Genomic DNA, 22,942 nt, shown 5'->3' on the forward strand with positions numbered 1-22,942 from the left:
GGGAGGGCAGGGCTCAGGGAGAGACTCACTCTCTCTCTCACACACTCACACTTTCACTCTGACTCTCAAACAGTCACTCTCACATACACTCTCCCAAACATACACACTCCGAGGAAAACCTTGCTAGCGCCCGTTTCATTTGTGTCAGAAACGGGCCTTTTTTACTAGTGTTATAGAATAGGGCAGATCTGCAGGTAATTCCTAATTGCTTCCAGTTAAGCACTTGTTAGCGCCTAATTGACATATTTGTTTCTGCACAGATCTGGGCAACCTATACAGAATCTGGGGGATAGCCACTATTCTTGTTGCCTTGAACTGATCCAAAATGATATCTAGATGTGATCAAGAAAACATACCTGGAGTATGTAAGAGACAAAAGTATACTCCACGATGAGGCTCCACTCCTCTTCCCCTCCCCAAAATGTTTTTCACCTACCTAATTTCACAAGTTATTCTTCTTCTTGCAGTCTCTCCCCTAAGTATTCCCACTCAGGAATTGTATCCATTTTGTGGAAAGTTCCCATTATTTACAAAAGGTGGGAACATTTTCACTCCCCACCCCAACAGCAAATCATTGGAATAGGGACTGTAATACCCTTTCCTTTTTTTGCTATAAAGTTTCAATTGCTAAGCATCAGAAAAAAAGCTAAAATAAAATCCTGTTTCTGAGCTGTTTCTCCTTGCTTTTACAAAGAAACATACTGCAACTATTGTGCTACCCATATCAGCATTGACTAGCCCTCGGGTGGATGGGCAACGGGGGGGGGGGGGGGGGGGGGGATGTCGGTTAAGCCTCCTACTGGACCAGGTGTTTTGGAATTGTGGAAGGGAGGCTTATGTTTTTGGGGGTAAGGGAATCCAGAGGAGAGTGGAGGAGTAGCCTAATGGTTAGTGCAATGGACTGAGATACTGGGGAACTGGGTTTCATTCCCACTGAAGCTCCTTATGATCCTGGGCAAGCCACTTAACTCTCCATTCACCCAGGTACAAAAAAAAAAGAAATGAAAAAAAAAACAGATTGTGAGCCCACTAGGGACAGAGCAAGTACCTGCATATAATGTGTACAACGCTGGGTATATCTAGTAGCGCTATAGAAATGATTAGTAGTAGTAGAAGATGAAGAAGAAAGGGCGGTAATCACTTTGGGATAGCTGAAACTCATCCTGTGCCCATTTCTCTCTAATAACAGCAGCCTGGTCAAAGGACACAAAGGTGATACTTCCCTTTCCACTCTGTGCAAATAAGATTGATATACATTTAATACTCAGTGGCTCAAAGAACATATGGAAAAAATATGTCTTACCTGTAATTTTCTTTCCTTTAGTCACAGCAAATGAATTCAATGATTTTGGGGTTATGACCATCTATCAGCAGGTGGAGATAGAGAGTAAGAAACGGAACTCTGTCACATAGGACGATATGCTCCTTGGTCAGTCAGTATTTCTCATAACAAAGCAGAAGTAATAAGGTAAATATTTCTCCCTCCTCACAAAAATGAAGCATAAACCTGTCACCTAGCAGAACTATGCACAGGCAACCATAGCAAGAAACTTAAGCAGAGAAACAGATGGAACTGATAGTGTCAACCTTGTGAAAAGGTGGGACTCTGTATTTGTCTGCTATGACTAAAGGAAAGAAAATTATCAAGGAAGACATACTTTTTTCTTGTCATCAGCAAGCAGACAAATCCGGAGACTTGTGGGATTTAGCAAAGCAGTCCATAAGTAAGGTGGGAACCAGACACAGCTGCAGAAAGCACCAATTCCCTATAGGAAGCCTAAGACCTAGCCAAAACTATTAACCCGGACAAGGTCTAGAAAATGTGTGTCACAAGAAAGAGAATGAAGAGGAGCCATGTCCAGAGGACATACGCCCAAGCAAGAGGCACCCTATTCCAGCGAGCTATGCCTGCATAAGAGGTTGCATTGCTCCAAGTGGAGCACATCAGCAGCAGAAGGGGGACTATGCCCAGAAATCCATTAGTGGCCTGATGGTACCAGAAAGGCCCACAACAACCGCGTTATAAGGCAGCAGAAGGAAACGCCCAGAATGATTTTCCTCCCGAAAAAAGGAGGAAACAATGGTTGATTAATGGAAATGGAAATGTGGATACCACCACCAGCAAAAATGGCGGGACCATGCTGAAAGTCATCCTTGACTCCGAGACACGAATAAGGAATCTGCATAGAACCCTGTCGGGATTTCAAATTAGCAATGGAACTAAGGGAAAAAATGCAGAGCTGGAGTCACATTCACCTTGCAGAGATGGAGCCAGTTTGAGCATGAAGGCACACAGTAGAACTCCGAAGGCAGGGAGGATCCTGTCCTATGATAGGGCTGAGGCTCAGGATAGGGTTGAGACCGTGCCCTAGACTCAGAGCCAAGCAGAACCCTATAGACATAGGGTGAGCTGAAATACAATGCCAGCTAGTGACATTTTGCACAGAAAGGGCTGAGCTGTGCACTACAGAACAACAGAAGTGTGCTCCCCAGCTAGAACAGATTTCCCAACAAAGTGGGAAAAGTCACAAATGACAAGGACAAGATCAATCCAAGTCAGATATGGAACAGCGTCAATGCTGTTCTGCATGTTCAGAGACGGGTGAATTTCCACCCGCACTTCCAAGCGCCCAGATCCAGAGACAGCTGCACCCCAGAGCCAGACAAGGTGCAGTGCTCTGTAATCAGATGAAACTGAACTACACATCCAGAGACAGAGCTTTGGACAACTCCAAGGATGAAGCTATGAGGCTTAACCATCCACTTCCTGCAATGAAACCTCGACTCACCCTCAGAGGTGGATTTGGACATACATGCAGAGAAGGAGCCATGCCCCAAAACCTAGGAGGAAGTTGTGTCGCATAGACATACAAAGCCAACTGTACTGGAGCGATACAGAAGCAGCAGGGATGAAGCCATGCTCCGCACCCCGAGATAGCGCTATGATCCATATTCATACATGGAGCCTTGCTGACTATCCCACATGGAGTTATGCTCACCATTCAGAGATGGAACCGTGCTCTACAGTCCAAGAGGGTGCTGTGCCCTACATTCGGAGACGGATCTGCACTTATACTCAAGAGATTGAGATGATGCAGCGCTCTATATTCAGAGAGACAAAGCTTCACTAGACATACAGAGATGATACAGAGACAGAGTCAATGGGCAGTGATGGAGCTGCACCCAGTCATTAGAAACGGAACGCTGCCACATAGGTGGTCCTGTTCAGTCAGGACTAGGGCTACATTCCACACAGAAAATAAAAGGAGGGCTTTGCTCCTCATTCAGATATGGAGCCGTTCCAACTGACAAACTGGGAACAGCATCCCGAGACAGAATAGAACTGAAACAAAACAGGGGCCAGAGACGCATGAGTGGACCACAACAGATATAATGTGGCCACTGAATGTTGCCAGAACAGTGCTCCACAGCCAAATACCAAGCAGCACAGCATGTGGAAAGGGGAAGCCGTGCTTCACATGTACCAATGGAAAAAGTTCAACAGCTATGAAAGAGCTGAATTATGCCGATACCATAGAGCCATGAGCAAGCCAAGTAGCCATGGCTATGCACTGAGCTGAAGCTGTTATTGTGAGGCAAAGGCAGGAACTGCCGGAGGCCAACACAGCTGGAGCTACTAAGAGTGAAGGAGTACCTGTAGAAGAAAAAGACAACCACACCAACTGCCCAGCAGAGAGAGGGCACTCGAGACAGTAAAAAGTTAAATATGCAGTGGGAAGTGAGGCCAGGCAGCCTGCAAAGCCCCCCAACAGGAGGGTCCCAGAACAGCGGCCAGGAAGAGGTCAGTGAAGGCACCACGAACTGTCTTCGCCAATCAGCAGCAAAAAAAAAACAGAAGGCTGCAACATGCCAGGTACCCAGGGAGCATCCCACCCAGCATCTACTCCATGCCCCATGCCGCAAGGATACAATAGTCCAAAGTCCAATAGTGCAAATGCTATATAATCAAAAGAGCAATAACCTGTGCTGGAATGGTCCAAAGGTGACTAAATACACGGAGAGCTGAGAGCTGGAAATACCATCATATGTTGAAGTCAAAGTCCACGAATGCAGTCAGGAGTTGAAGGCTGACAATGCCACAAGGGACCATAAGACATCCGGGAATCTAAGGCTCCCAATAGTCTCCTTAGGGAGGCCATGACAGGATGACGGCTGTGCCCCAAAGATGGCTACTGCGGACACAGGCCACAAGCTGCTCCCTCATCAAAGAGGAAAAAAAACTGCCATGCCTAAGGAAGGGGGAAAAAACAGTCCAAGTGGCATAGAGCAGCAGCTACCAAAACAAGGACCTCCACAATCCAGTACCTGGAGTAAACATAGCAGAAGGCAGCAAATGCCCCTACAAGCATGGGCACAAGCTGAAGGCTTCCCTGCAGACAGGAAACAGCAGGGCAGGCAACCATGAGGAGACATTGCCCTTTAGCTCTAGGCAAGAAGGAAATACATTCTCCCCCCCCCCCCCCCCCCCCCCCAAGGAAGAGAGAACAGCCCATGCCAGCAAAGCCAAGGCCTCAGAAGTGAGCCGTGAACTCAAAACACAGCCAGGAGAAGGCCGCCAAAGACAAGGCTGCAAGGGCAGCAGAGAAGCCCGGTGACCTGGGAGCAGCAAGGTCAAGGCTTCTGTGCGGGAATTCTCCATGCAAGAAGGAGCCGAGACCTGAAACCACAAAGGCAGACAAAAAAAACCCTCCACCAATCAAGAGAACCGGTGCCGTCTGCACCACAATGGCCCGAAAGCTGTGAAGACAGAAAAGGAGAAAAAGCAATCCGTTATTGCAGCCTGTGACCAAAATGGCTGTCACTGACTGATGAGAGGTACTGTAAAAAAGTTCACCAAAAAATGCTCCCATGCTGGCCCAACAGTACTGTCCTGAAAACTAGGCAAACTGCTCAAAATGAAATAGTGTACTGCCGCAAGTGCACTAACACGAACAGCACAAACCCAACAGCGAATGAAAGTTCACACTCACAATTTTGCTGGCTCACCAGTATTCACAGGCCTTCTGACTCCAATTAGGTGCCTGAATCCAGACAGCTGCAGGACACCCTCCAGAATGTCACATAAGCAGGTAAATCTACTCTCTTTCAGCATTTTTTTTTTCAAAGTTCTGTGAAGAGGAGGAGGAGGAAGGAAAGAAATGGTAAGGGGAGGGGGGAAGAGTGAGAAGGTCCTACAACCACCAGGTGTACCCCAATTCAGGTACCTCTACTGAGCCTAGACATCCCCAAGCTCAACTGAACCAGGGAATGGGACAGGAGCCACATGAGCAAGAGAAACCAGGAGCTTGTTTGAGACCATCCACTGCCTGCTGGAGATAAGAGAATACTGACTGTCCTAAATGTCAGAGTTCAGTTCAGAACTCTCTCTGCCTGCTGGTAGATGATCATACCCCACAAGTCTCTAGATTTGTCTGCTGCTGACAAGGAACTTCAATTTTATATATGTTGAAAGTACCTGGATAATCTTAATGAGGTGATAAATGTATTGTTGCTCACTCCCAAAACAGATAATGACAAAACAATAATTGCTAATGTACCTGTCCCTCCAGGGACATGTTCATACACAGCTATATTACAAGCCGTATCACATTCTCCAAAAACAAATTCCACAGTTTAATTGTGCATTGATTAAAAAATATTCCCTCCATTTTTTTTTTATTTACCTGTTTCATGGTGTATCCCTTCATCCTAATACTGTCTGAAAAAGTAAATAACTATTTCCCTATTACCTTGCTCTATAGCCCTCATTTCATAAACTTCTATCATATCCCTTTTCATTTGTTCCTTTTCCAAGTTGAACAGCCCTAACCTGTTTAGCTTTTCATCATAGGACAGCTATATCATACCCTTATCATTCTTAATTCCCTTCATTGTACCTTGTCTAGTTTCATTATGTCTTTCTCGAGATAGGGCAAGTAGAATTTCGTGCAACTCCCAAGGTGTGGTCACACTATAGATCTTTAGAGATGCATTACGGTCTCTGTTCCTCTCTGTATAAACTTCTACAAATAAGGGTTAACAAGTTGTAGGTGATTCCTTTTAATGGACTAATGGACTATATCTTCATCAAGTCAGTAGAGAACCAGCAGAGTTACAATACTTTAAATAGTACAGAATAGCTAGTGATGAAGGGTTCTTCAGTGTAAGAGTAGTGTGCACACTAGGCCCCTCCCTCCCTGAGAGTTTGACAATCACCTTGTAGCAGCATGAGCGATGGCGGGCCTTGCCTTGAAAACCACAGCCACATAGGAGTTTTAAAGGTGAAATAAATCACAGGTCAGGAGAAAAACACAAGAATCAATCTTTGTCTTTACAAAGTTCTCTCCTGTGGCCTGTTTTGGCAAGGCCATGGTGTGCACTAGTCTATTTCACTAAAAGCAGCATAAACAGCTCATCTCTGGACTAGAAGTCCTCTTTCCCAGTATTAAGCACAGTTGGGCCAGGCTTGGCCTTTAGTCCCAAAGACACTGATTCAGCAGGGTTCCAAGATAAACTCGGCCTACCTGATTACAGCTTCTGCAGCTTACACTTCTGCAGTGGAGGCATAAGGTGGAGGGCTTCTCTTCTTTCCTTTGGGCCTCCCTGTTCTGTTCTAGCCTACAGCTTTTACCCTTCGACCTGCCTGTCCCCCGCCCCTCTGACTAGGCAGGTTAGCTCCACCTGCCCTAAGGTGGCTCTGTATAGAATCAGTGAAACGGTGTTCTTAAGGGGCCTACTTTTGTACCACTCACTCCCTCACACACCTCAACAATACAATTTGTACAGAATACCTCGTAAAAATATAATTGTACAACATAATTTTAAATATTAAATTGTTTCCATTCAAAAAGTCTTCACACCCTTGTTTATTTTCCCACTCTGCTGTCTAGACAATACAAATTTAAAAATGCTCTGAAGTAGGAGTTTGCTTCAATGATTACCACAACATACTTTAAATTATAGGAGTATTCAAAAAGTAGTTAAGAAGAAACCAAAAATTCTTGATTACAACATCTTCACACCTTTAGTCACAGTAAACACAAATTAGCTCCGTTTCTAAATATTGCCTTAACAAGGCCCATAACAAGTTTTTATAGAGGCCAACTGTGCCTGATCACAGTAGTAAAAATGTTCTACATACTCCTATTTCTGTTATAGCACATACATTTGAAGCAAAGTTGTAAACAGGATGAAGATAGAGCTGCCACAAGAACTCCAAGATATGGTTATTGAAAAGGTATGGACTAGGGGAAGGTTGTAAGAAAATTTCAGTGTGTTTTATTATACCTTGGGGGTGCTCTTAGGTCCATCTTTGTAAAGTGGAAACTGTCTGGCACCACCAAATCAGCTGCCATGGATTAAGGAAACTACTGAGGAACATCCTTGTGAAAACTAAGATTACTTTAAAAGAGCTACAGAGGTATCTGATTGAGAATCAGGGGATATGTTGACTGTTGTATGCAGTGGCGTAGCCAAGGATGAGCCCGGGTGGGCCCAGGCCCACCCAGTAGCAGCACACCTACGATGTGGCTGGCAGGGATTCTCAAGTCTCAACAGCTGAAAACTCCCAACAACTGTCCCTGCTGCATACCTTGTAAATAGCAGATCTTTGCCTGCAGCAAGGAGCAGCTGATACATACTGCTCAAACCGGCCCCACAGCCTTCCCTCTGACGTGTTCCTACCTATGCGGAAACAGGAAGTTGCATCAGTGGGAAGGCTGTGTGGCCAACATGAGCAGTGTGTATTAGTTGCTGCTTGCTGCCAGTGGAAAAATATTATTTAAAAGGCATGCAGGAGAGGGGGGATGTTTGAGAGACCATATGGCATGCAGGTGAAAATCACCTGTGGGACGGGGCAAGGTTCTTCTGCCCACTCATCTTGGGCCCAGGCCCACCCAAAATTGTGTGTCTGGCTACGCCCCTGGTTGTATGTATGTATATGCATATTCCTAACAGTTAATGTTCTACTTCGATCACTTTCAAGATAATTGTGTGTTATCCAAGACAGCAAAATTTGTCTTCCTCCTTTGGACATCACCCTTTGGATAGATGACCATGCAAGATCTATTTAGTTCACACCCACCACACCTTCCTATGTCTAACCACAAAGATTTATAAGAGTCAAAATAGCTACTAATATTAGCATGGCTGTTGTCCAGCTTCTTAAGACCCTGGGATCCCTACTTCTCCAAAAGGTATTTCACTACCATCAACCTAGCCTGAGAAGCAGCATGCAACCTGCCAGGCACAGCCACATTCCTGCTTTTCCACTAGGAGCTCCAGTCACCACTGAAGCAGTCTGCCAGATAGTAGCACTTATTTGGCAGGTCACAATAACAGAATTAACAGCTGGATCTGACTATGTAAATATAAGCAAGCTTGCAATCGAAATGCTGACAGCTGAGTTTGGCCTCTTTCCTTTATTTTGTGCTGATGGCAGCTTCTCACATGCATACTGCAACTCCCCCCTCTTTTCATATGGAAGGCCCAGATCACTCAAGTGACACTGCACATCTGAAAAGCAATGAGGGTCATACACTTTGTTACAGAACAAACAGGTACTATCCTCACAGTGCTTTAATTACTCATTATTGTATTAGAACGGCAAATAACAAATGTAATTAATGATATATGGCTTCTTGTGCAGTCTCTGCTCAAGGTCCGAGTCCATTTGTTTTCATAGGCATTCCAGAATAGCTAAGTGCCATCCTTTCCATCTTCTAGCTCAGTCCATTCACCCAGTCATGACTACATACATTTGTCGACAATGCAATGTGCCACCCTGCTCTAACAGTTTGCTATTGGTTCTGCTAATTTCAAACAGCCACCATAAGCTGTCAAGGCAACCCAAATCATTCTTTGGATACCTGGGCTGGTGCACGGATATTAGGCACTGTAGGCAAACCTTCAGCACTATTCTCCCCCTCACCCAGGTAATCTTTTAGGCCCCCTGGGGCCCCACTAAAATTCTGATAATTCAAATCATGATCATCCCAACATCAACCTTCCACAAGAATCCTAATAAAAGGCACAAATTTAAGTCATATTTTCCAATATTACAAACCTTTGCTTTTGTGTGTATGTATATAGCTTTTGGAAACTGGGCTTACATGTGTGTGTGTGTGTGTGTGTATATATATATGCCCAATTTGCATGCACAATTTGAGTAATGAATCGACTAACGCTGCTAATTGGGCATCAGTGTTAATGGGAAATCATTAGAATTTATGTACACATCTTGCTAGGCGCTATTCTATAAACAACACCCAACTCGTAGCTCTGTTTATAGAATAGTGCTTCATGCTCATGTTTTTCAGCACTGTATACAAAATTTAGTACCATGTGTTTACTGACACTTATTTCCACCTATTCAACAAGGCAACCAAACCACTTTGCTTAAAACCTTCAAAGATAAGAGGGATAATTTGACCCCAAGGCATTTTTAAATTCCTTTATCAACCAAGGGCCAATGCCCCCAAGGACACTGTAGCATATTTCCAGAAATACAAGCAGAAGGAGGCCATGCTGCATAAAGCGAGGGGGGAAGTACTGTCTTTATGTGGAACACGTACGAGGTCTCTTATCTTTCTAGATATAGCTGATATGAATGACACTGTGCAGATGAACTGTAAGCTCTCACTGTGTATCTGAGTGAAGAAGGCATTCGGTATCGCTGGCAGTTCCCCTTTGCTCTTTACTTCAGTAAGGATGGGCAATCCTACCGAATTCACAAGGAAGAAGCTATGTGGTTCCTTTCTTCCAGCTGGGGAACAACCAGAAGAGTACCAAGAACAGTCAAAACAACAAAAACTCACCGCTCTGCATGACTGACCCCACTGGCAATGAGTCTCTACTGGGAGAAGACGACTGCATTGACAGGCCTCAGATGTTGACGTGGCTATGGACAAAAATGGCTGAGGGAGACAATCTACAAAGTGGCTTTTTGATATTTTCCTATTTCTACTGATTGGTGTTGTCAGCAGTGAAGCTGATGGTGATGCCTTCAAGCAACATTGGGCTAGTGTCTGTCTGGACTTTGTTTATGTAGCTACTCTTTATTTTCATAAAAAGTTGCTTAATACCAACATGTTTTATGACATGACAAGAGTTGTTATCTTACATTAGGAATTGACATTTGCTGTGGGGAGAATGCAGGCTGAGAGGGCTACTTCCAAGGCTCATGTATTGGATCTTTTACTTTTGTCAGTAGGGTTAGTTCAGGTTCTGTATCAGGTCACTAGTAGTTAAGATCGTTCCTTGGTCAGATCATGATTTAATATCTTTTTCATTTTATTTTGCAAAAAAGGATATAGGTATTAAGACATTTCCTTTGACCTTGCCTGTTTGATCACATTTTGCTACTGATGATTTGGCTGATCAGTGGCTACCTTTATTGAGTACCGATGATAATTTTTCTGTTACTGAAGCTGTTGAAAAGTAGAATAGGACCTTGAGCGAAGCATTGAATGTTGTAGCCCCTATTAAGTTTTTGACAAAAAACAGTGTTTACAAACCATGTCCTTAGAGAACTGAACCAGTTATGCAAGTTGGGAGAGAACTAAGGCAGGCTGAGAGAAAATGGAGAAAAACCTGTGATGTTGAGGATTATGACAGTTATAAGTTACGTTTACTGGAATATCTTGAGTTATGTGAGCACATGAGAAATGATTACTTCCGTTAGCAATTACAGGATGCTCTGAACAGACTACAGGAACTGTACCACACAGTAAAGTATTTGATTGAAGGGCATAAGGATGCAGATCAGGGCAGTGGACCTGATGCTATGGCCTACGCTTATTTTTTGAAGGATAAGATAGCCATGCTTGAGCAGTGGGTGGGTGATTGTCATCATCAATTGGAGGATTATACACTATTGATTACAAAACCTATATGGGTTGAGTTTGAGGAGGCTGGGGTTTAGGAAGTGACAAGAATGGTTTCTGTAATTACTGCTACTCGGTCTTTATCTGACCCGTGTTCATTGGGGGTTATTCGACAGATGATTTATAAAATTGCTTTGCCATTAACATGTATTATTAATAAGTCCCTTAGAGAGGGTGAGCTTCCAGTACCTTGTAAAGAAGCTACAGTGAAGTTTTTGTTAAAAAATGAGAAAGTATGAGTAGTTACAGGCCCATTTCTGTGGTTCCTTTTTTGGGAAAGTTATTGAGAAGGTTGTCTTGCAACAGCTTGAACATTTTGTGGAAGAGAATGATTGAATAGATATCAATATGGTTTTAGAAAATCTCATAGCGTGGAGACATTAATTTCTATAGTGGATACCATGAGAAGGAGTATTGATAAAAATGTATGTCATTGTCTAATATCATTGGATGTGTCGTCTGCCTTCGATTCAGTTGCTGGAGATATCCTGTTAGCTAGGCTACAGAAGCTTGGTATAGGGGTGGTAATGTACGATTGGTTTGCATCCTATTTGTCTGACCATGTTTTGTTAGTTCAGAGCGGAGTAGGTGTTTCTACATCTATTCCCATTTTGTGAGGGGTCCCCCAGGGGTCTACTTTATCTTCACTTTTGTTTAACATTTACATGGCCCCTTTGTGTGAAGTTTTTGAAACATTAGATGTTCAGTACCGGCTTTACACTGATGATATACAATTATTTTTCCCAATAGTATCATGGAGAAAACAGTTCTCCTCACGTTTGACATCGTCTATGAATGCAATTTGTAAGTGGATGACAACTAAAACTTAATTCAAATGTGGATAAAACTGAAATTCTTGTGATAGGGGGAAAAAAAATAAAGAAAACGAATGTTGGCCTCAGTCTCTTCGTGTGGGTGCAATTGATGTACCAGTGCAGAAGGAGATTAGATTGTTCTGTGTAATCATGGACTGTCATCTTTCAATGAAAATAACAAATTATGCATGTAGTTAAATCAGCTTTCCATCAACTATGGAAGTTGTTTTGTTTAAAATCCATGCTATGTCCAGTGGATTTTAGAAGTGTTATTCAGGCTATAATTTTGTCAAAAATTGATTATCGTAATTCTCCTTATTTGGGTGTGCCAAAGTACAGGATCAAAGCTTTACAAATAGTACAAAATGCAGCTGCTAGGTTGGTTTTTGGTGTTTCCAGATTTGAACATATAACCATTTCTGGAACAACTTCATTGGTTACCTGTGAAATATCGAGTGCAGCATAAAGCTTTGAGTATAATTCAATGAATATATGGGGAAATGCCTTGGTATTTTGGTCAAGTTTTCACTCTGTCTACATCAGGAAGGTCTTCAAGATCAGATTTCTTAAAATGTCTGAGTTTGCAATTGGTGTCTTCACTACATTAGGACTTTACTTGGGTTTCTGCTTTTTCTATAGCAGGAACGTTAATGTGGAATGCCTTGCCAGGTCAGTTTCACTTAACTACTAGTTACCAACAATTTAAGAAAATTATTAAAAACATAGCTTTTTGTTCAAGCATACTATTGATATAGTGCGGTTTTGGCAGTTATGACAGCAGCATCTTATGTTTTGGATTATGTTAGTAGTACTTTATGTTATATTTCTGTTAAATGATAATGTTTTGTTTTACATTGGCATATATGTTTTTATAAGAACAGCCTAGTTTTATAGGCGGGTTAGAAATTTTTAAAATAAATAAATAAATACATGTGGGTTTGTTTATACTTTATGGATGAGGGGATAGGAATGGGGGGTTGCAAGGGGAAGGGTGAGAAAGGGAAGTGGGGATAAGGGAGATGAAGAGGGACTGGGGGATTAATGGGGGGGGGGGTTGGAGTGGTATACCATGCAAAGGGTCTTCAGGAAATAGACACAAGAAAAGACATGGATTTCTCCATTATTCTGTATTTTTGGAATGACTGCGCTATGTATACTTTAGTCTCTTTTGTTTTAAGCTACTGGGGGGGGGGGGGGGTCTTAAAATTATATCCTTAAATGTGAAAGGACTAAATGCGCCATGTAAGAGGCAATGTTTATGTAACATTATGAGATATTCAGCAGGGTAAGTCTGCCTGAATTCTCACTGCTGTTCCCTAAAAGTCCATTTGGTGTCACTGTTCTCACTGCTGGCCTTGGTAGTGAGGAGAAATCAGCCAGGCAATAGGAGCGAGGTGCCTGCAAGTTATTCCAGCACCCTATTCTAACCATGGCCTTTTACTGAACTCTGTACATTCTGTACCTACTAGAAATGGCTCCAGCCAGTTTAAGGAAAGTTCCAAAATAGGAAACCTCTGGTACTGGCAGTTTAGAAGATGCTGGAAGTTGGGAGAAACCTGAGAAGGCCTTGCCATATTCAGAAAGAAGGTTCTAGTGGTAGTAGAACACTCGAGTATTTAAGCCCACTCTCTTGTTTGTATGCTAAGACCAGGTTAATGATCACGTTTCAGCTTAATAGACCTAGCGACTGTTACACGTTCAAGATTATGTATGTGGATGCTGCTAATATGCTTGTCGATTGTTATGTGTTCAAGACTATGTATATGGATATTGTTAATATAGTTAGTAAAATATATATATACACACACATACACACACACATAGACTACTTTGTCTTGGCTCTATCTCCTGTCTCTGACCTTGCAACTACAGGGAGGTCCCTTCACATGTGCCTGAAGCAGCGGCCTAACCAAAAGAATCAGCCAGTTCATACCTTCACATGTTGGCCATTAAAAGCACTTGATAAAGGAGCAAGGATTCAAGAAGGATCAGGGACAAGAAACAGAACTAAAACAATTTCTAACCTGTCCATCCCTACAAAATCCTAAAAGAAAGGAGCAGGAGGAGATCAGTTTGTGTTTCTGATATAACAACCAGGGTGCCCTTTCCATCTATACAGGGCTGAAGGGTATAACAATCTACCATTTATTACCATCTTGTCTACTGGAGCCACTTACCAACAACTGGAGGCTGGGAAAACTGAATAATCATTGAGCATCACTCTATGTTTAATATCTGTCAATATGAACAGCAGATATCCTAAACTGGGCATGAAAGACCCTCATCAACCTGGTGAGTAGGTTTAACCATCTAAGGGAATTAAAGTAACCATAAATTGTACTTTCACCTATGTCTGGAGAGAGCAGAGTAGATCACTTCCCCATTGTTATATTCTACTGTTCCATTCCCAAACTATGTTTGACTTTGACTTGTTTTCCCAAAACATGTATGACTTCGACTGTCTTCCCATAACTCTTCTCAATATAACCCATAACCATATTGTAACCAATGTAATTCCATGACTCACAATGTATTGTAAGCCACACTGAACCCGCAAATAGGTGGGGAAAATGTGGGATACAAATGCAATAAATAAATAAATAATAAATAAACTGTAAATAGTTACTACTTGATCAATGAAGATAGTGTACTGTGCCTAAATTATTTAAACGACAGTAAAGGTTGGTTCAGATCAAAAGACTGTGTGGAGTGAATCATGGAGTAAAAGCCTGGTGAAGCTTGCTGCAGCCTCCCCAGATAAATCTTGTTCCCGCCCCTGGTCCCAAACCAACAAATTTGACATGTGCCCCTTCCACCCAGGTTCTCAGGCTTACACCAAGCAGCCACCTAGGTGTGCAAACGTGGGGAGGTTACATTTTTATAAAAGAGATTTCTAGACTCTTGGCCTCCATCTGTTGCATTCAGAAAACACATTTTCTGAGCAAGGCAGAAATCTAGACATGATAGATGTATGGAGAATACGTCATGATAAAGATTGGCAGCATACTTTCCCTTCTACTATAGTGACTATATGGAATTAATGCCTAGGGTAGAGGGTCAGGGATCATTTCTATTGTGTGGTCCAACCATGCCCCTAAATGGGTGAAATACAGAGGGCTTGACGCAGATAGCAAACTTGCATTCTGGAGACTGAATGAGAGCCTGCTAGATAATGAAGATTTAGTTCAGGAGTTTTGTAAGATTCTAGTCTTTGAAAGAAATATCACCCCTGAGGTAACATTGGGCTTAGTTAGTTAGGGAGGTTTATCCCGTGGGCCAGTAGACTTAAAAAAAGAACAAACGCAAAAAGATGCTGAGCTATGAGTGACCCTTAGGACATTAGAGGTACGGTACACTAATACAGCATGTAAAACTCTACTAAGGTCTATCCTGTAGACAACAGTTAAAAGAACTATGGGCAGGACAGGTAGCTTATGACATCCTGCTGGCAAAGAGAGTTTATTTTGAAGAAGGAAACAAACTAGTAAACTACTAGACCGGCACAAGCCTGTGTAGCATCTATCAAAGATGGTAACAGCTGAGAACCACTTCAGATAAAATCAGAGAGCCTTTTCTTGATTTTTATCAGTCCCTCTATACTTCTGAGAGTAAAGCCTCTCCCTCTGATTTGCAGCAATATCTGCAAAAGATTTAACTGCTTAGTCTGAATATTTTACAGCGGGAGGCCTTTGATGGGGATATATCAGATGCCATCAAATGGTTAAAACCTGGTAAATTTCCTGGACTAGACGGCTTGTTCTCCAAATTTTACAACACATTCTCAGGCTTAGTAGCCCCTATATTGCCTTCTGTATTTAACAGAGTCCTTGCTGGAGAAAGATTACCACCACCTATGCCTGAAGCGGGCATCACTGTTCTTCCTAAGCCTGGCAAGGACCCAAAACTTTGCAGTCCATATAGACCAATATCCCTGCTATATTTGGACGTAAATCTGTTCGTCAGCATTTTGGCCACAATGCTGAATGAGCACATTGGAAAAATTATACATGAAGACCAGTGTGAGTTTATCCCTGGTCATACAACAAGCGATAATGTCCAGTTAGCATTACAACTGATGTGGTGGGCAAAGCAGGAGGGCTTTCCAATGGTACTTTTGGCTATCGACCCTGAGAAAGTGTTTGATCACGTGGAATGGCTGTTTATGGGAGCAGTCCTCCACAGAATGGGATTTGGGCACAAGGTTTGCATGTGAGTTGAAGCACTGTACTCAGTTCCTTGAGTGAGGGTTAGAGTGAATGGGGGCTATTTTGCTTCCTTTCCTGTGGTACTTGCCAGGGATGACCCTTCACCACTTCTGTTCGCTTTAACAGTTGAACCCCTGGCATCTAAAATGTGGATGGATCTGAATGTCAGAGGTGTTAAGGTGGGGAAGGAAGACTAAGATTTTGTTATTCGCAGACAATATTTTATTGAAAATGGTAGACCCAGAACATACTCTTCCTCATATTGTTGAACTTCGAGCAAACGATAGGAAAAGATCTGGATTTAAAATGAACACTACAAAATCAGAAATTTTAAAACATAACATTAGACATGAACAGAGCACAGGCTTTGCAGACAGCTTTACCCTTTTGATGGGCATGGGATACTAAACACCCAGGGGTTCAGCTAAGCCTGGTAAATGCTAAACTGTACAAATTAAACTTTGGAAAGCTGTTTAAGAACCTATCCTATGATACTGACAGATGGCATTGAATGATCCATACATGTTTAGATAGGATTACAGTGACTAAAATGATTTTGCTTCTTCGATTTTTATATCTGTGTCAAACACTCCCATTGGCTATACTGGATAATGTTTTAGTGCAACTACAAAGGAAAATACTCTCTTGTGTGGAGAAAAAGACCCCCCCCCCCTTGGGTCTCTAGGATAGCTCTAATTAAATGAAAAGCGAAAGGTGGGCTGGGAGATCCAGATTTTAAATGATATTATCGGACCACACAAATCAGGTCCCTGATGGAGTGGGGAGAAGCAGCTCCTAAGGCTTAGGTCCAGATTGAACAAGCTTTTGTAGGACCCACTGCTAGGTATGCAGCCCTTTGGGCTGCAGAGAAAATAACAAAGGAGGAGCTCACCAACCCCTATCTTAGGCACTCTGTTCAATTATGGAGCAAGACTTAATTGCTACAAAGGGATTGTCTACGTTAGCTGCAGGCGGTCTCTAAAGCACCTCTCATCATCCTATATAATCATCATACTTTGCAGTGGCATTCAAAGTTGCTCCAACTATGGGAGCGTAGGGGTATTCAGTACATTGGCCACTTGTATGTCAACCCTACTCTCCAGTCCTTTCAGGGCTTAAGAGATAGCTATGGTATTCCCAGAACTGAGCTTTACTTCTATCTCCAGTTGCAACATTTGCTCCTATGTTTTCCTCTTAAGTTGTGGTTAGAGGTCAAATTATCACCTTTTGAAGAACTGATGCAAGGTGGATCATGACAACATAAATTGATCTGCACCTTATATGATTTGTTAGCGGGGCAGGGAAATTCCAAATTGGCATTTGAACAAAATTGGGAATTTGATTTGGGGTGTGATAACATCTATCATAATACCCTCCATATCTCTATTTCAGCTAATTTAGCAGAAGGGAGTGTGAAATTTCTTTATAGATGGTACCCCCCCCCCCCCCCCCCTTCTAGACTTGTTAAATTCAATTCTAAATAGAATAAGCAGTGCTGGAGAGGTTGTGGTAAAAATGGTACATATTTTCACATTTGGTGGGAATGCCCAGTTATCCAAACTGCGTGGGTTCAGTGTGTGAATATGTTTACTTCTATGCTTGGCATGCAGATTGATCCTGCCGCATGACATTTTCCCACATCATGCTGTAGAACTATTTCTACCATGTATAGCTATTGTTAGGCGGAAGACTGCGAAGAGATGGAAAATGTCCTCAACTCCTGACATCCCACTCTTGCGGAGGGCTTTCTGGGATGCCTATTACCTTAGTAAACTTATGGCCCTTAACAATGGGCACATGGCAAAATTTGAAAAATCATGGGCCCTTCTTAACCTGATGAGAGAACCAGATCATGCTAGACTTTATCATCATGGATACGAGATGTTTGCTAATTTTTCTTGCAATGTTGAGCAACTGATCAGCTATTACTATAGTCTATAGATTTGTTATCATGCAGCTGTATTTTTTCGGACACACAGCATTTGTAAATTGTGGGGTTTAATCCTTTTATAATTAACCATGTATGTTTAATTTATAATTTCTATTTACCTCTTAGTATTAATTCTATAAGGTATTCTGGGCTCCTTTTACAAAAGCGGCGCTACTGATTAGTATGCGCTGAATGCGAAGAAACCCAGAAGAAAACACGCTCCCACCTTCCTGCATACTTATGCCACCCAATCCAAAAGCAAACTTTAGTCCAGTCCAATCCACAGCATGTCCAACTCCTACGCAACTTGGGCTCAGGCCAGGGAAAAGAAGGGGTGACTTGACAGCCAGGGTGAGGTCACACATGCATGCTTGTTTTTCCATGTATGCACACAGACTCTTGAGTACAAATGAAGAAAGTGCATTAAAGTAATCTGCAAGCTGTCTCTGTCCCCTGGGGATGAGCTCTGCCTGGAGCAAGTAAAGCACCGTCTAGCAACTCTGTCTCCCCTGCTGTGGTCTGCCAGATCAAGCAGGAAGCAATAACCAAACCAGCTTCATCCTTCTACAATGTGCATAGTTAGGGGGACTGTAGGACATTTTTGACAAGCAGGAAGAAAAGGTACAGGTACTGCATACCCCTATGTACCACCTGAAAAAAGCCCCGACTATACACACCGCATTTTTCCTCCAGACCAGCATATCTTCTTTACCCCTTCCCAGAGAGAATTTAAGCCAGAATCGATGTTACCAGCTAATAAATCAAGCTTCATTTTCTGGCTAAATCATGTATTTTTCCTATAATAATCTAAGAAATACTGTCCTACTTTCATCCAAGGGTTATGATCACTGATTATATTACAAATATATGTATAGAAGGGATAAATTAGACACGGAAAGTTGCTCATACAAAAGAAGCAATCAAAGTTTGGGGCCAGGGAAACGTTCCCGCCCCTGAAAAAAATAGATTGTTTAGGAAAACTGAGCCACCGAAGCAGATTTTCCACGCAGTAAAGCAATGCCATCTGCTTACACCCTGGCTGTCTGCAAGAAGCAGCTCCGGAGGAGCTGTGGGCTAATAACTATACGCTCTCAAATAACGAAGGACGTGGAGAGCAAAGCAAGGTTTGAACACTGAATTAGCAAGTAGTATGGGGAACGCAAAAATACCCACAACCTTAAACTAAAATAAACAAATAAACCTGCACCCACAATTCTTAAAACGTGTGCCTTATCTACAGTCTCCCACTTCTTATTTCAGTCACCGCAGCTACACAACCTGCCAAATATCAGGCATTTCACAAACATCGCCCCCCCCCCCTTACACACACACACACACAAACACCTCCAGCTGCAAAAGGCAGGATAAAAATAATACAGTCTCTTAGGGTAAAGGTCTGCCCATGTTTACCTTTCACCACCCGGTCTATCGTGGATAACGTCGGATCAATTGCCTTGTGCTCAGACATTTCCAGCCGGTGGACAAAATACACGTTAAATAGATGTCAAATCAGTCAATGTTCTTTTAATGCAAACAGTATGTGCCTTTCGGTCACTGAATTTTAAAGTGATTGATTTTGGTTTAAAGTTACACGTCCACCCCCTTGTCTCCTCCTCCTTGCTCGCCTTCAAGCCTTTCCTGTTTGCTCTTTCAGCTCTTGAAATGTCAATCACAACACAGCATCAAGGGAAAGTAATTAAAAAAAAAAGGTAAAGAATACAAATGTTTAAAACCCTTATTTTAAAAAACTGCAGCCAATGTAACACAGCAGACTGTATACACAGAGATTCTGCATATCTGTGCTTGCCTCTGTGCAATATCCTGTGCTTATGTGTGTATGACTGCAGCTACCATCACAGTGCGCACGCTCTCACACGCCGGCGTCCTCCACCAGCACACGGGGCCTGACCCACAACCTAGTCTCCTGGCAAAGGGGTTTCACGGTACCTCACCCCGTCTCATTGGTGCTCCACAGCAGCGGCAGGATACAACCTCCTTGCACTGCAGCCATTGGAAGAATGTGGCCATCAATCAAACCATTCCCCCAGCCCCTTCGAGTGATTCCTTGCAGTTTGTGCTCTGGCACTCGGCCTGCGGGGGAGGGGTAGAAGAGGCAGTAAAGGGAAAGAGGGTGTGTCTGCGTGGAGGGAATGGGGGATTCTAGCTGGAAACCAATGATGAAGACGTTACTGACTATACACACTGCATTTTACCTCTACAGCAGTATCTCTTCCTTCCCCTACTGTGTTTAAAAATAAAAAAGAAATTTATGTCAGCAGCCAGGCTCAATTATACCTGCTAAAATTCAAGCTTCATTTTTCGGATAAATTATGTATTTCTTCTATGACGATTGAAGAAATAATGTCTTACGTCCATCCATCCTACGCCTATGATCACTGATTACATTACAAATACATGCATAGAAGGGATAAACCAGACGGTTACTCATACCAAGGAAGGAAGCATTCACAGTTTGGGGCAAAGGAAATGTTCCTGTCCCCTGAAAAACATATATTCTTTAGGAAAACTGAGCCATCGAAGCAGTAAAGCAATATCATCTGCTTACACCCAGGCTGTCTGCAAGAGGAAGGAGCTCCGGGCTCATAGCTACAGTCTCAGTCGCTCGCTCTCTTAAATAACGAAGAAAATGGAGATCAAAGCAAGGTCTGGACACTCGCTTAGCAAGGAGTCTCTGTGACCCACAATCTCAACTAAAATACATGAACAAATAAACCTGCACCCACAATTCAGAGCACCAAGCTCCCGAAAACGTGCCTTATCTACAGTCTCCACTTCCTATTTCTGTCACAGCAGCTACACACCCTGCCAGATGTCAAGCAATTCACAAAGTGCAACCCGGTTATAGCCAGCATCCCCCAACCACCGCCCCCTCCCTCCCCCCCACCCCCCCATCAAAAAATCAATGAACACCTCTACCTGCAAAAGACAGGACAAGAAAAATACAGTCTCTTAAGGTAATGGTAATGTCTGCCCATGTTTACCTTTCACCACCCGGTCTGTAGTGGATAACTTCGGATCAATTGCCTTGTGTTCGGACATTTCCAGCTGGTGTACAATACGTCAAATAGATGTCAAATCAGTCAGTTGTTTTAATGCAAACGAAATCAGTATTGCCTCTCAATCACAGAATTTTAGGGTGATTTATTTAGGTTTAAAGTTACACGTCCACCCCCTCGCCTCCTCCTCCTTGCTCGCTTTCAAGCCTTTCAGGTTTGCTATTTCAGTTCTTGATCTGTCAATCACGACACAGAAATATAATAACAATTTTTTTAAAGGAAAAGAAAAAATGTTTAAAAATCCTGTTTGCAGCCAATGCAGTATAGCAGACTGTATACACAGAGAGCCTGCGTAACCCTGCTTGCCTCTGTGCAATGTCTGTGCTTATGTGTATGTGTGCCTCACCCCTTCTCATTGGTGCTCTGCAGCAGCGGCAAGCTAGCTACTCGGCTTCTCCTAGCTCCTTGGTTTTAGTAGCACCGCAGCCATTGGCTGAGAACAGCTATCAGTCAAACTATTCGTCTGGCTGCTTTAAGAGAATCCATGGAGCTTGTGCTCTGGTGCTTGGCCTGCGGGGGAGGAGTAGAGGAGGCGGTGAAGAGAAAGGGGGTGTGTCTGCAGGGAGGTAAGGGGGGATTCTCCTTGTCAGTCAGCGTGGAATAGTAAAAAAAAAAAAAAAAACCCTCCTTGATTTCTTTTGCTGCCTGGCTGGATGGGGCTGGCCCAACCCTGACAGAGGGAAAGGGATTGCACAGTGTGTTGCCGCAGTGCTGATGAGAGGTGATGAATAATCGATTATCCGTAGGCCTGTTTCTGTTTTTAAGATTTTTTTTTTAATGCCTGGGTTTTTCCATGATTGTCCTTTTGAACATTTTGATGCAATCTTTTACTTTTGTGTGTGTGTTTGAGATCCGTGTAGTTTTCATTTTCTTGCCAACCATTGTTGTTTTCTGTGCTGCAGTGTTGGTATTTTTTTTTTTTTGGGGGGGGGGGGTCATTTTTGTTTCCATTCAGTTTTTTTTCATTCACGAGTGTGTTAATACTATTTGTGTGAGACAGGACTGTTTCTGAGTTTCACTTACGACGGTCTTCCGCTCTCACAACTAAAGCAGTTTACCTGAGGGCAGATGCAGAAAGCTTCTGTGGTCAGAAGTCTGCTGTTAATGAGTGATCTACAGGTTTGTTAATGGCCAAAACCATGCATAGCAGTTTTAACACTATTGTTAACTCGTGCAGTAAGTCAGAGCACAACATATTAAAATGTATGGATAGGAGGCCATAGGTCAATCTCCTGCAATTAAAAACTGTGCCCTGATATCTGCCAGGTGACCACAACATGAGAAATCTACCACCAGAGCTGAGGTGGCATGGAAGTTAAGGATAGCCCCAGGGCCAGAAGCATAGCCAGGTTTTGACATCAGGGGGAGCAGACCTTTTCAAAAATAGATGCTGGTGTGAGGCTGCAGACCTAATTCATATAGGTGCCATTTCATTCAAAATATGTTTGGGGGAGGGCCTGCTCCCCTTTCACCCCACCTAGCTACCTCTCTGGATAGCCCCTGACCCCCCCCCCCCCCCCCCACACACACACACACACCATAGCTTTCTGCATTGGCTCAGCGGCACTCCTCAACCTCGACCCAACTCCCCTGACAAGTAAGGCCCTGGTGTCTCGTGGCACTCCCCAAACCCCTCCACCTCGCCATGCCATACCCTGAAGAGGCATTGCTCACTTGCTTCTGCCTCAGTGCCTCCATCATGGAAAATGGTGGCACCTGCCCCCACACAGTGCATCCTGAGACATTTTTCAATGGGTTGTGGATAACTGCCATTGTTGTAAAGCAACAGTGCTTTGCATTCTCATTGAATACTGCATCCCACAGGTAGAGGACATGAAATGAGACTGAAGGGGGGCAGACTCAGGAAAGATGTCAGGAAGTATTTCTTCACAGAGAGGGTGGTGAACGCTTGGAATGCCCTCCCGCGGGAGGTGGTGGAGATGAAAACGGTAACGGAATTCAAACATGCGTGGGATAGGCATAAAGGAATCCTGTGCAGAAGGAATGGATCCACAGAAGCTTAGCTGAAATT

At 43.1% G+C, this 22,942-nt stretch overlaps 1 protein-coding gene across 5 annotated transcripts in view; it reads right to left on the bottom strand.

Annotated features, from left to right (window-relative positions):
• PPP3CA (protein phosphatase 3 catalytic subunit alpha) overlaps window positions 1-21,259 on the bottom strand; it is a 743,055-nt gene extending 721,796 nt beyond the window's left edge. For 4 of the 5 annotated variants that reach the window (XM_030190749.1, XM_030190747.1, XM_030190748.1 and 1 more), the window contains exon 1: window positions 20,836-21,259. In XM_030190749.1, coding sequence (XP_030046609.1) covers window positions 20,836-20,893 — 58 coding nt within the window. In that variant the 5' untranslated portion in view covers window positions 20,894-21,259. Of the gene's footprint in view, window positions 1-19,243; window positions 19,780-20,835 lie in introns of those variants that run through there. The other variant, XM_030190746.1, reaches the window with a different exon arrangement.
• Between the last annotated feature and the right edge of the window lie 1,683 nt (window positions 21,260-22,942).

The sequence above is a fragment of the Microcaecilia unicolor genome, chromosome 2 (assembly GCF_901765095.1).
Source record: "Microcaecilia unicolor chromosome 2, aMicUni1.1, whole genome shotgun sequence".
In the NCBI taxonomy this organism is placed as follows: Eukaryota; Metazoa; Chordata; class Amphibia; order Gymnophiona; family Siphonopidae; genus Microcaecilia; species Microcaecilia unicolor.